The sequence below is a fragment of the Acanthopagrus latus genome, chromosome 13 (genome assembly GCF_904848185.1).
Source record: "Acanthopagrus latus isolate v.2019 chromosome 13, fAcaLat1.1, whole genome shotgun sequence".
NCBI classification, from domain to species: Eukaryota; Metazoa; Chordata; class Actinopteri; order Spariformes; family Sparidae; genus Acanthopagrus; species Acanthopagrus latus.
The window spans coordinates 3,788,651-3,802,854 of record NC_051051.1 but is presented as its reverse complement, the minus strand read 5'-3'; the positions used below and the strand labels follow the sequence as shown (position 1 = coordinate 3,802,854).

Below are 14,204 nucleotides of genomic sequence, written 5' to 3'. Positions count from 1 at the left end.
TGCAGTACGTAGTTTATTGAATTAATTTTAATCAGAAGAGGAAGATTTGAATGCCTGAACAAACTAAATAAACAAACAGCTTTTTTTCTTCAGCTATGATAAGATTCATATTTCTGAGTTTGTATTATTACTTCAATGATATTGTAAATATTAAAATTCTGCATTTTAATTCCTTAAATATGTTTTTTACAATAGGATTTAAAAAAACAAACATTCAGGAATGTGTTAAACTGAGGTAATTATTTTGGCAATATACCATTCTCAAACAATTATTTAGTAATTAGCAATAAGCAATTAATTCACCAAATAATTGACAAACTATTTCATTTTTATGATATTATCATATGATAATATGATAATAACAGTTAAAACCAGGAGGAGGGTTGAACCTGCGCCGTCATGCGAGTGAAGCTTTTGTTGATGGTTTTATTTCACATGATGGCGACTTAATTACCAGCACAGGTGTTTTTATATCTGCCTGAGAGACGTCAAAAAAGGATTTAAAGGAGGCAGAATTGAGGTAATAAGTGACAACACTGGTGCGTGCATGTGTTGTTTGTGTATATAACATTGTGCCAGTCTGCTCTGGTCTGTCTTACACATTTTTTTTGTATTATCACGATGCTTGGTGAGCACTTTTGGAGTTTAAAGATCCCAAATGTATTATTATTTTCGAAGTAATGGGTGCTACATGTTCCTCCTGTATTCATCAAACAAACAAAGACCAAAAGAAACTCAACATTTTTTTATTAAAGGAAAAGCAGTGATTGTCTTTAAACTATGATTTTTAGAAATGTGGTTTGAGAGCTTAAAGTGAATGATGTAAAATCATCATGATCATTGTTAAAAAATACAAAGTTTCTGTGCGGTGTTATAACACACAGAATATAAATCAAATACTGCTGGATTCACTGTGATTTGTTATTCATTCCTCCATTTTTCCTCAATCCCGCCCGACTCCGTGGGTCTCTTTGGGCCTGTCGATGCGGTACACGAACTCTGCGGGCATGAAGTAGCCCAGGTACTCCACGGTGTCAGGTGTGGTGTCTATGTAGTAGTGGCCACCTTCTCCGTGGTGGCTGAAGCAGTGGGTGTGCTCCACACGCAGGTCCAAACCCTGAACACACAAGAGAACCATTACAAAAACAGCCTCATTTATAGCTTCAGGTGACGGTTTGTTGACTCTGCTCACCGGGTCTCTGGACACCAGCACTGACTGGCAGACGAGCGGGGCGCTGACCTCGAAGTGCTTCAGCCAGCTGTTGACGTCATCGTTGGTGTTCAGGGGGCAGACGGAGAACTCTCTCGGCTGCCGGTGAGCAGACAAAAACCAACACATCAAAATCCACGTTAACACTCAGCAGCTTTCCATCGTGTGTTCTGTGTCACGTCTGACGTTTACCATGATGTGGATTTTAGCCTTCCCTTTCTGGATGATGAAGGTGCCTCCCAGAGCCAGGCTTTTATCCGGGTAGTGGCCCTCCAGCGTCGTCCTCATGGCCGTCACAAGACTGTGGCTTCCTGTTCTCCTCTTGGCCCGAACCTCGATGACCTGCAGGGAGGTGAGGAGGGCTCCACAGCTCAGCTCGGACACTCATTTTCCTTTTGTTAATGTTTATCTTTTGGAGCGCACATGTGACGGGGCTGAAGGTTCACTTACGGCGAGTTCAACAAGATTATTAACCCACAGATGATTGTGTTTCAGTTCATAAATAACCAGAGAAGTCAGTATTTGCCAGAAATAAAAAGATGACAGTGCATTATTTTCTAAAAAAGGCCCGTCATTCACCCTCAGGTGAGGCTGATTTACCTTCCCGGGCTTCCCGTCGCAGGCGTACAGATTACCCAGCAGTCCGAAGCAGCAGTCGGAGAATCTGTCGCTGTACTTCTCTAGCAGACACTGACCGTCGGCTGGATTGATGGAGGAGAAGTAGCTGCTGTTCACCGCAGGCCGGCCCTCCGCTTCAGTCAGAACCACGGGCATCAGCTGTGGACGACAAATCTGGGTTACAGTTCAGCAGGGTGACAACTTGATAATTCACTATGTTGAGATCTGTCATGCATCCTCTCGGGGCTTTTCAGACGATATCCACAGTCTCCACTCCAGGGAAAACTGATTGTATATGCAACACATACACAGCTCGACAGTGAAGACACAGTCGTCAGGACGACTCACCTCCGCGTTCATTCCAAGAATCCTGGAGGCTGCTCCTGCTGCACCGAGGATGAAGCATCCCGGCAGCTCCACCTCCTTCGATATGATGTTCATGTCATATTCCTGTGAGGAAGACAGAAAAATATATAATAATCAGGTTCTCGACGGGTCATCGCTCAATATCTGCACCGTGATGTGTTCAGGATAAAACTACCTTGTGCTTCTGAACCAAGGGGATCAGATACGGCACACCACCAACGTCAGTGATGCGAGGATGTCCACACAGGCCTGGAGGGAGAGCAGGGAGGGGACGTTAAAGGGGAATGTCGCTGTTTTTCAGTCAAACCTTGTCTTTACATGTTTTACTGATGAGGACAACAACTTTAAAACTGTTTGTTTTTGCCACTGACAGGCTCAGATCGTTTTGGTTTTTTTTATGAATGTCTGTGAAAGATCCCAACACAGATAGACGTGTTTGTTTAAAGAATAAGAGCAAAGTGCTTAACAAAGCCACCAGACTCCATTTGCAAGAAACAGTTATTAGTCTCCAGCTGCTTTTTTCTTCTAGTCCTGGTGAGTTTTATTTTGTTTGGGAGACCAACATGACGATAAAATTAGTGTTTCTGCAAATGGAGTCTGGTGGCTTCATCAAGACCAACATACAAAAAAAAAGGATCTTATTCTTCAACAACAAGGTCCGAATCTGTTTCAAAAGCAACCTGACACAAACCAGTTACCAGTGTTCCACTCATGCAGGTGTAAATACACTGTGCAAACAAAGTGTGCATAGTATGCATGAAGTGCAGCAGCCAGGCTCTTCTTACCTTTGACAGGGAACTGGAAGGGCTCCTCTGTGAGATCTGGACACTCCACAACACTCACCTGAACTTCAGCGAAGTTGTCCTGAAGTCCTGCCTGTAACACTGCCAGCAGACACAATGTCCTCATCAGGCCGCCGTCACCGCATGAACATCCTGTTTCATTTACTTTGCTTGTAATATTAAAGCTGGACGTTCTTACCACCACGCAGCTCCGTTAAATCCGGGGCGTGCAGCTGGACCTTTTCAGTCTCGCTGATGTCTGCCATGTCTGAGCTGAAGGTTCATGAACCAGCTGACTGCTGGTGGAGCAGGAGAGGAGCGTTAGAAAGCTGCCGGATGGTCGAAGTACAACCAAAGAGTGGAGAGAAGCTCAAGATGAGTCCGGTCCCGCGTCATGTTCCCCTGCCTGTGCTGTCAGTCTTTGGTTACTGCGGTCACACCGGGTACGTTTCTCCACGTGCGCGTCTAAATCACATTATACGGTAAAGCGAGCGAGCTACGACAGCGCTTGATGGTGCATTCAGGTACACCTTGTAAAATCTGTAGCGTTTTCTTGAAGAGCCACAAAGGTTGTTCAAAACGAAAAAATCCCTCCCGTGTTTTTTCTCTGTTTATCTTTATAGACTACTTCTACATTTTAAATTATGTGAAGCAAAATCATAAACATGTCTCAGTCAGTTCTACATCAACAGACATTAAAATTACTTTTAAAATCTCAAATCAAATTCTTATAATCAGACTCCACCAGATTCTTGTACAGTAGGTCCCAGAGTACCTTTGTAAATGTTAATACGAAGAAACACGTCAGCCTACCTTAAAATCTGGTGGAGAATGCTGAATAGGATATTGTTATGATAAAAAAAAAATGCTACCTGAATGCACCACGAAGTACCTGACGGCGTCGAAGGGTTTTACCGTAAAAAACAATGTAGACGCACAATCGATTTTCATGCGACGATAGTGCGACACAGTGTCTCCACATTTCTGCCATATTCACCTGCTGGGTGAACTAAATACATAAACTGGATATGTTTGATAAAGATCTTTGGTGACTCACGGTACAGGTCCGTCTGTGCAGGTGTATCAGCGGTGAGAACGATGTTCTTTTGCATTCAGTGATTGATTTTCAAGCCTGTGGGGAGAAAAAGAAAAAAAACAAGTTGACTCTCTCTATCAAAATAAGTAGTGAGCTTATCCATTTGAATCCGGTGATGCTGATTAATAAATCAATTCATGCCAAGAAAACGACGTAGGACGACTCAGATGTCGTAAATGGAAGTAAAGAGTGAAGCCTCTTGTTCATTTTCGGGGTTTCTGCCTCCTCTTTGGTGATTGGTCAGATGATTGGTGGTCACGCTGATGACGCTCAAACACTTCCTGGTTGACCCAGAGCAGCATCCGCAGGGCCTCCTCTCCAGTGTTTCAGCTCCTCCACACGCACTTAATGCATCATTAGCATAAGGAAAGTCATCATTTACAATCTGGAGACTGTAGAAATCATTTGTAGGAATGAACATGAATCTGTTTGAACAGCTTTTATTGAGAGAATGAATTCCATGTTGTAGAAAGTGTGGTGGAGATGAGCTGGTGACTGACAGTTGACGAGAGATCTGAATTATCTGATGCTGCAATTAAAGGCATATTTAGCATTTAATGTATTTTATTGATCAGCATATCTGATCTAAGGTCAGTGTTGGCCTGATTCAATTCAGTTTATAAGATAAATCACTATTTTTCACTTGTGGGTACATGTTTTATTACTTTTAGTCTTCTTTTGTGTTGACAGATTTCTTCTGATGATGTCAAATAATGATATTAATCTTGCAGGAAAGAAAGAGACAAGTGGCAAAACAGAACTTACTGCTCAGCACTTTTTGTGATTTGCTCGTTTTTCATGTAGTACTGTTACAGATTATTAAAGTTGGAGTGTAATTCATGGCACAGCCAGCATTGTACACATAATCCCACTAGAGGGCATGCACTCATCATATTACCACAGTGTAGTTTGTGTCCTGTCTGGTGTATTGTGAAGCTGTGTCTTCATTAAGCACATCATTTTATTTCAAGATCTGACAGAGGCATCTGGTGATGCTCACTATTCTTGAGAACATAATGTAAATATACTAGCCATACAAATGTTAAACATATCAATTCATTTGGTGCGTTAATCAAAGTTCAGTGCATATTTATTAAATTGCTCAATCTGCTGAGAATAACCTCTGACCTCATGTGAACTTATCAGGATCATCAGCAGTTTAATCACACATCTGCTCGGTCACATGAAACTCAGAAGTGAATATATATAAAACAGAAGGTACCAAACTTTTAAAAAACTTTTTTATGCTCAAGTTAAACAATATTTAATGATGCAGTTTTTGCATCATGTTCCATGAGGATACATTTATCATTAAAATGCTCTCGGATAGCCAAAATATGATGGTTCAGTCTAGCAGTAGTGAATGACAAAGTAATGACGCTGATCTGAACAAACTTCAACAGATTAATGATCAATTGACCAAAGCCGAAAAGATGGAGATGCATTATTAAATTGTACACAGTACAACTTTAATTCAATCACATCCACATGAAAGTGTCTGCAGTACAGTTCTCACATCCTTCTTGACCTTCTGGTGACACATTTCTGCTGACAGACATTATTGGAAAGCGTACAGTCACTGTTCTTTATTCACCTCTTTTAAGTTTTTATTGTGATGGTTATGTGCAAATTTTATTTTTCCTGACCAGTGCCAGGGCTCGAGTTTTGATCTCTTTAGTTTTCAAAGAATATACGATAGGATTGATGCAGGGTGGGAGGCAAGAGGCCAGTGACAGGCTCAGCACACGCTGGTCCGGGTCGACGGTGCCCCCATAAAGCCCGACTGAGAATATGCTGAATATGGGAATGTAAAACACAGCAACAAGGATGAGGTGCTCAATGCAAGTAGTGAGAGCCTTTATTCTATTGCTGACTGATTTCATCCTGAACACAGCCACCAGGATGCTGAAATAGGACAGAAGAATTAAAGTAAAAGGCACCATCAGATTGACAATGCTAGCAGTGGAAGTAAAAGTCCAATGCATTGTGAAATCATTACAGGCCAGTCTGAACACAGGCGCAAAGTCGCAGAAATAGCTGAACACCCTGACAGAGTCACAAAAAGACAGTCGAGTCATTATACGTGCCGCAAATATATCTAATGAGAGAGCATAAACCCAAGACAGACTGACCATGCAGCTCATGATCCGTAATGTGTTGAATGAGTTGTGACGCAGAGGGAAACATATTGCAATCAACCTGTCATAGGCAAGTATAGCCAGTGCATATGACTCCAGAGTTAAAGCAGTGTAGTAGACACACATTTGAACCAAACACAGGTTGAATGGAACAAAGTTATCCTTCAAGAGGAACGTCTTAATCATGCCTGGAATAACGCTTGTATTTAAGATCACATCAATCACTGCGAGGTTGATAACAGCCAGAAACTTTGGAGAGTGTAAACATGGATTAAAAGCAATTATATAGATCAAGAAACTGTTGAACAGTACAGTCACCACATAGACAAATGCTAGAAAGATGATGTAGACGCTGATGAAGGGAAATGTCTGAAATCCAATGATATAGAAGCCTGGAGGATGAATGATGAGAGAGTCGTTTAAAGTGGTCCTGAGAAAAGACATCACTGATCTCCACAGCCTGTGTGCTGGAGGTCAGACTCAGCTCTCCAGTCTGACAAAGAGAAAAACATATCATTTTTTATGCCATGCTGATGAGCATGTTTACATTTTAATATGCTGTAAACCAGTGACGGTGGCTCACCTGATGTTCTCTTACAGATTGTTCAGCAGCAGCTCTGTTAGATGCTGCATGTAAAAGCAGCACACAGACGACTGCAGGTCTGACCTGCGTACACACTGAAATACTGTCCTCACTGATCTCATGAGAGAGAGCTTCCAGCTGATACTGACAATTCATTTCATAATGCCCTGATAATGATGTCATCCATGATGAGCAGGTTGCAGCTGACTCTAATCTCAAAACAAACATCTAAATGCTTGTTCTGATGATGATTTAGTGAGTTTGGTCCAGTTGAAGAGCTCTGTTGTGCCTCCCTGATCTCCTCACTGACCTCTTGTGACAGCAGAATGATTATGCAGAACTTAGAAAATCTTTTGTGATGTTTGTTTGTACAAAGAGAGCAAACAGCACAGTGTTCCCTAAAGTTTTATTCAAGAATTAACAGGCCGAGGTTCTCATGGGCCAAATGTTTGATGCCATCACCAGAGAAAGCTTTGCTGTAACAAACAAACATACATTTACTGTTTAAACTTGAGATTAATTAAACTCTGCGGCACCTATTAACATTTTGGGTACGTGGTTAAAAATATTAATAAGTATTAAGAAACATTGTTTAATGACCTTTACTGATCAGCATGTCTGAGCCAAGGTCAGTATTGGCCTGATTTAATTCAGTTCATAAGATAAATCATTATATTTCACTTGTGGGAACATAATGTATTACTTTTAGTCTTTTGTGTTGACAGATTTCTTCCCTCTGGTGAGTTGGTATATTAAGTTTCCTCCTGTTAGTAACACTGATGAGTACTTACTGCCTTGTTCACATCTGTGAGCTTTACAACACATCAGTCATTAATACATAGTGGATATGCAGTTTTTGGGCAGAGAATGAAACACACATGTCAACTAATGATATTAAACTTGCAGGAAAGAAAGAGACTGATGGACCGACCCATCTGTCAGTGGCAAAACCGAACTGACTGTCATGATCCTCATCATGGCAGCCCTCCCTTATCTCTTTACATGTGTGTGTTGTCATTCCCAGTCTGTATAATTCATCCTGTGTCTCTCCTCCGTCTGTTCTGTGTGTGTGCATGTGGGCGTGGTCTCGTTCTACAGGCAGCACCAGGTGAATCCACTTCAGTAATCAACCCTCCTATAAAGCCTGTGGATTCCGTCCTACTCGTCGCCAGATCGTTCCATCAGTCTACGTGGCTGTTTGCGTCCTGGCTCCTCTGTGTTTTTGTCTTTGTGTTCTATCTATTAGCTTGTGTAGCTAATACCTCTGTGTTCTTACCTATGTGTTCCTCCCACTGATCTCGTGTGTGCTACTTCCCTCCCTGCCTGTCAACCTGCCTGCCCGTTGCCTGCTCTCCTGTGTTTCCCCTCAGTGTGAGTACACTCAAGAGATGGACCACACTGCGCTGTGCCACAGTGCCGCCATTACCATGTGGCAGACATCAAGACACTCTCACTCTCCCCCTCACTGTTGACTTCACGAGCCATGTCTGGATCCCGGGACAACGCACCACCCCTCCCCCTTGCACTTGTCTGCACAGTGAACATTAAAACAACTTGTTATTCACTGTTGAACTTGTTGTTTGAGTCGTGCACTTGGGTCCAGGCTCTGTACAAACCATAACAGAACGATTTGGCCATGTTGGACCCAGCCGACTCAGGTTCACAGGTGACGAACCTTAAACATGTTGTGTCTTCCCAAGCAATTATGCTTGGACATCATGACCAGACACTGCATGGGATCATGGATTCCCTCGCCAATCTGACCTCAAGTGGTCAGCTCTAGCTAAATGACCCACCTGTGCCTAATCTCTCCCCAGCAGTACCAGTGGGCACCTTTCTTCCATGTGAGTCATTCGTTCCAGCCCCTGAACATCACGACAGTAACTGAGGTGACTGTAAGTATTTCCTTTTCCAGTGTTCCCTAGTTTGTGAATTACAACCATTTACTTATAGTACTGACAGAGCTAAAATTGTTGGGTTTGCTCATGTGGAGGGCTAAGGCCTAGGGGACAGCATTTTGGCATAGCCCACTCACTGCCAGTGCCACTTTTGAACTATTTTCAAACGATATGACTTCTGTTTTTGACCATCCCATTACCAGCCATGACGCCAACAAACTGGCCTCAGCCCAAGTCATGCAAACAGCTCCAGAGGTTCCTGGGCTACGCAAATTTCTACCGCCGTTTCATCAGAAACTACAGTTAGGTAGTTGTCCTGTCAACCCAACTCACAACTCTTTCTGTGCCTTTTGTCTGGTCTCCTGCAGCGGAGGAGGCTTTCATGGACCTGAAAAGACGCTAGTCCTCGGCCTCTGTCCTGGTTCAGCCAGACCCTCCCCGTCTGTTTGTGGCTGAAGTCCATCCATCCATCCATCTTCTACCGCTTTATCCGTTACCGGGTCGCGGGGGCAGCTGTCTGAGCAGGGACACCCAGACTTCCCTCACCCCGGACACTTCCTCCAGCTCTTCTGGGAGGATCCCAAGGCGTTCCCAGGCCAGCTGGGCAACATAGTCACTCCAGCGTGTCCTAGGTCTTCCCCGGGGTCTCCTCCCAGTGGGACATGCCAGGAACACCTCCTGTGGAAGGCGTCCCGGGGGCAGATGCCCGAGCCACCTCAACTGGCTCCTCTCGATGTGGAGGAGCAGCGGCTCTACTCCGAGCTCCTCCCGGGTGACAGAGCTCCTCACCCTATCTCTAAGGGAGCGCCCCGCCACCCTGCGGAGGAAACTCATTTCAGCTGCTTGTATCCGGGATCTTATTCTTTCGGTCATGACCCAAAGTTCATGACCATAGGTGAGGGTAGGAACGTAGATTGACCGGTAAATCGAGAGCTTCGCCTTTCGACTCAGCTCTCTCTTCACCACGACAGACCGGTATGACGACTGCATTACTGCGGCCGCCGCACCGATCCGCCTGTCAATCTCACGCTCCATCCTTCCCTCACTCGTGAACAAGACCCCAAGATACTTAAACTCCTCCACCTGAGGTAGTAGCTCTCCCCCAACCCGGAGGGGACAAGCCACCTTTTTCCGGTCGAGAACCATGGCCTCAGATTTGGAGGTGCTGATTCTCATCCCAGCCGCTTCACACTCGGCTGCAAACCGCCCCAGGACATGCTGGAGGTCCCGGCTCAAAGGAGCCAACAAGACCACATCATCCGCGAAAAGCAGAGATGAAATCCTGTGGCTCCCAAACCAGATCCCTTCCGGCCCGTGGCTGCGCCTAGAAATTCTGTCCATGAAAGTAATGAACAGAACCGGTGACAAAGGGCAGCCCTGCCGGAGTCCAACACGTACCGGGAACAGGTCTGACTTACTGCCGGCAATGCGAACCAAGCTCCTGCTCCGCTCGTACAGGGACCGTACGGCCCTTAACAGGGGGCCTCCGACCCCGTACTCCCGGAGCACCTCCCACAGAATGCCACGAGGGACACGGTCGAATGCCTTCTCCAAGTCCACAAAACACATGTGGACTGGTTGGGCAAACTCCCATGAACCCTCGTGCACCCTGCGGAGGGTATGGAGCTGGTCCAGTGTTCCGTGGCCCGGATGAAAACCGCATTGTTCCTCCTGGATCTGAGGTTCGACTATCGGCCGAATTCTCCTCTCCACTACCCTGGAATAGACTTTCCCAGGGAGGCTGAGGAGTGTGATCCCCCGATAGTTGGAGCACACCCTCCGGTCCACCCCGGTCTGCCAGTCCAGAGGCACTGTCCCTGACTGCCATGCAATGCTGCAGAGACGTGTCAACCAAGACAGCCCTACAACATCCAGGGACTTGAGGTACTCAGGGCGGATCTCATCCACCCCCGCTGCTCTGCCACCGAGGAGCTTCCCAACTACCTCAGTGACTTTGGCTTGGGTGATGAATGAGTCAACCTCCGAGTCCCCAGCCTCTGCTTCCTCTATGGAAGACATATCAGCGGGATTGAGGAGATCCTCGAAGTATTCCTTCCACCGCCCGACAATATCCCCAGTCGAGGTCAACAGCTCCCCACCTCCACTGTAAACAGTGTTGGTGGAGAACTGCTTCCCCCTCCTGAGGCGCTGGATGGTTTGCCAGAATTTCTTCGAGGCTGACCGATAGTCCTCCTCCATGGCCTCTCCGAACTTTTCCCAGAACCGAGTTTTTGCTTCCGCGACTGCCTGCGCCGCCGCCCGCCTGGCCTGCCGGTACCCGTCAGCTGCTTCAGGAGTCCCCCGGGCCAACCAGGCTCGGTAGGACTCCTTCTTCAGCTTGACAGCATCCCTTACTTCCGGCGTCCACCACCGGGTTCGGGGATTGCCGCCACGACAGGCACCGGAGACCCTACGGCCACAGCTCCGGACAGCCGCGTCAACAATAGAAGTGGAGAACATGGTCCATTCGGACTCAATGGCCCCAGCCTCCCTCGGGATCAGGTCCAAGCTCTCCCGGAGGTGGGAGTTAAAGAGCTCTTTGACAGGGGGTTCTGCCAGACGTTCCCAGCAGACCCTCACAATACGTTTGGGTCTGCCAGGTCTGTCCAGCTTCCTCCCCTGCCAACGGATCCGACTCACCACCAGGTGGTGATCAGTTGACAGCTCAGCCCCTCTCTTCACCCGAGTGTCCAAGACATACGGCCGGAGGCCAGATGACACGACCACAAAGTCGATCATTGACCTCCGGCCTAGGGTGTCCTGGTGCCATGTGCACATATGGACACCCTTATGCTTAAACATGGTGTTCGTTATGGACAAACTGTGACTAGCACAGAAGTCCAGTAACATAACACCAATCTGATTCAGATCGGAGAGGCCGTTCCTCCCAATCACACCCCTCCAGGTAACACTGTCGTTGCCCACGTGAGCGTTGAAGTCCCCCAGAAGAACGACGGAGTCCCCGGTTGGAGCACTCTCCAGTACCCCTCCCAGGGACTCCAAGAAGGCCGGGTACTCTACACTGCTGTTCGGCCCATAAGCCGAAACAACAGTGAGATACCTATCCCCGACCCGAAGGCGCAGGGAAACAACCCTCTCGTTCACTGGGGTAAACCCCAACACAAAGCGGCTGAGCCGAGGAGCTATAAGCAAGCCCACACCAGCTCACCGCCTCTCACCGCGGGCAACTCCAGAATAGAAGAGAGTCCAGCCTCTCTCAAGGAGTTCGGTTCCAGAGCCCAGACTGTGCGTAGAGGAGAGCCCGACTATCTCTAGTTGGTACCGCTCAACCTCTCGCACCAGCTCAGGCTCTTTCCCCCCCAGTGAGGTGACATTCCATGTCCCCATGGCTAGAGTCACCATCCGGGGATTGGGTCGCCGGGGCCCCCGCCCACGACCGCCACCCAGATCCCACTGCACCCGCCACCTCTGACTGAAGTGGCTGAAGTTGACACATCAGATATTGGTGTGGGCGCAGTGCTGTCCCAAAGAACATCAGGTGACAACAAGCTACATCCCTGTGCCTTCTTTTCCAAGAAACTGTCACCTTTGGAGCGAAACTATGATGTGGGAAACCAGGAACTGCTTGCTGTAAAGTTGGTGCTTGAGGAGTGGAGACACTGGCTGGAGGGGATGGACTCACCTTTCATGGTATGGACCGATCATGAAAGTTTGGCTTACATGATCGGTCCATTCAAAGTGCTAAACGTTTGAACTCTCGCCAAGCCTGGTCGGCTTTGTTCTTTGGCTGGTTCAAGTTTAACATTACTTACCGGCCAAGGAGCAAGAATGTTAAGCCTGACGTTTTATCCAGATAGTTTCACGATAACAGGGGCAGCCCACCTGTGCCAGACATCATTCTCCCTCCATCTTGTCTTATTGGCTCCCTGACTTGGGAGATTGAGTCCTTGGTAAGGACAGCTCTTTGTGCTAACCCAGATCCTGGTGGTGGTCCCCAGGGTCGCCTGTCTCTGTCCATCCTCAGGTCCTCCAGTGGGGTCACACATCTCGGTTCAACTGCCATCCTGGTACTTTCTGCACCTTGACTCTTCTACAATGCCACTTCTGGTGGCCAACCATGTCATCTGACACTTGTGAGTATGTCAAGGCCTGTACTGTATATCCCCCTGAGGGATGGCGACCCATCGGCCACCGGCTGGTCTTCTCCGTCCGATTCCGGTACCTGGCCGTCCATGGTCCCACATTGCCTCGGACTTCGTGACCAGATTGCCACCATGCCAAGGTAAAGACACTACACTAACAATTGTGGATCATTTTTCCAAAGCTGTATATTTTGTGGCCCTTCCTTAACTGCCCTCATGTGCTCCAGATCCATGGGATTCCAGCGGACATCACGTCAGACAAAGGCCCCCAGTTTTTGTCACAGTGTGGAAGGAGAAGGAGACCGCTCTCCGCTGCATATGTGCTCAGAACCCAGCCTCATGGAGTACTCACCTCGCCTGGTTGGAGTACTCACACAAGTCCCTAACATCAGCAGCTACTGGTATGACACCATTTGAAGCCTCGGTAGGCCACTTACCACCTCTGTTCCCTTCCCAGAAACAGGAGATTGCTGTACCATCGGTTCAGCTCAACCTTCGCAGGATCTACAGAATCTGGGGGGAGACCAGAGTGGCTCTCCTGCGCAGCCAGGTCCAGAACAGGAGGTCGGCTGACCGGCGGCATACTCCTGCTCCAGAGTACAAACTGGGACAAAAGGTTTGGTTGAATGTGGAGGACATTCACCTCAGAGTGGCTTCAAAGAAACTTTCCCAGATTCACTGGTCCATTTGAAGTAGAAACCATTGTAAATCCCTCTGCTGGTCGCCCCAGTCTCCCTGTGTCTTATCGATGGACACCCAGCCTTCACAGTCAGTCGCATTGTGGATGTTTGTCGTAGGGAACGTGGGTGCCAATACCTGGCTGACTGGGAGGGATATGGACCCGAGGAGAGGAGCTGGATTGCTCAGAGGGCTTATCCTGGATCCTGGAGGGGGTGGGGGGCCTCTCGATTCACTCCTGCTCTTTGCCAGATCATTTCATCAGTCTACGGGAGTGTTTGCATTCTGGCTCCTCTGTGTTTTTGCCTTTGTGTTCTATCTATTAGCTTGTGTAGCTAATACCTCTGTGTCCTCCCACCTCACCTCAGATTGCCATGCGTGCCTCGTGATCTCGTATGTGCTACTTCCCTGCCTGCCTGTGAGTTAGCTCGAGAGACGGAACCCACTGTGCTGTGCCACAGCGCCGCCACATCAAGACACTCTCTCTTTCCCCCTCACTGGTGAGTCCACAAGCCATGTCTGGATCCCGGGACAATGCCCCAGCCCTCCTGCTTGCACTTGTCTGCACATTGAACATGAAAAAGACTTGCTATTCACTGTTAAACCTGTTGTTTTAGTTGTGCATTTGGGTCCAGGCTCTGTGCAAACCATAAGACTTACTGATCAGCAGCTTTTGTAATTTCTTTGTTTTTCATGTAGTGCTGTTACAGATTATGAAAATCACAGTGTAAT

General features: G+C 47.3%; 2 protein-coding genes across 4 annotated transcripts; both read right to left on the bottom strand.

Annotated features, from left to right (window-relative positions):
- Window positions 1-730: 730 nt before the first annotated feature.
- Window positions 731-4,180, bottom strand: c13h11orf54 (chromosome 13 C11orf54 homolog). Of its 3 annotated transcripts, none has more exons than XM_037120784.1 (9): window positions 4,034-4,180; window positions 3,176-3,272; window positions 2,980-3,078; window positions 2,370-2,443; window positions 2,177-2,278; window positions 1,811-1,987; window positions 1,403-1,552; window positions 1,193-1,309; window positions 731-1,117 (listed from the first exon to the last, which is right to left on the bottom strand). In XM_037120784.1, the coding sequence occupies exons 2-9, from the start codon at window positions 3,240-3,242 to the stop codon at window positions 944-946; spliced, it is 960 nt and encodes a 319-aa protein (XP_036976679.1). In that variant the 5' UTR covers window positions 3,243-3,272; window positions 4,034-4,180; the 3' UTR covers window positions 731-943. The 3 variants fall into 3 exon arrangements, with proteins under 3 accessions (XP_036976679.1, XP_036976678.1, XP_036976677.1); XM_037120783.1 differs by having other exon boundaries at window positions 3,176-3,275; window positions 4,034-4,175; XM_037120782.1 differs by lacking the exon at window positions 4,034-4,180 and having other exon boundaries at window positions 3,176-3,341.
- A 1,511-nt stretch (window positions 4,181-5,691) lies between these two features.
- LOC119031560 (olfactory receptor 2AT4-like) lies at window positions 5,692-7,364 on the bottom strand. The gene has a single exon (XM_037120121.1). It carries the CDS (start codon window positions 6,652-6,654, stop codon window positions 5,692-5,694), a length of 963 nt encoding a protein of 320 aa, XP_036976016.1. The 5' UTR covers window positions 6,655-7,364.
- Between the last annotated feature and the right edge of the window lie 6,840 nt (window positions 7,365-14,204).

Coding starts and splice junctions, on each gene's coding strand:
- LOC119031560 (XM_037120121.1), bottom strand. CDS start 6,654: ATGTCTTTTCTCAGGACCACTTTAAACGACTCTCTCATCATTCATCCT.
- c13h11orf54 (XM_037120784.1), bottom strand. CDS start 3,242: ATGGCAGACATCAGCGAGACTGAAAAGGTCCAGCTGCACGCCCCGGAT. Junction 2,279..2,369: donor CCTTGGTTCAGAAGCACAAG/GTAGTTTTATCC, acceptor TCTTCCTCACAG/GAATATGACATGAACATCAT. Junction 1,553..1,810: donor GCGACGGGAAGCCCGGGAAG/GTAAATCAGCCT, acceptor ACCTCCCTGCAG/GTCATCGAGGTTCGGGCCAA.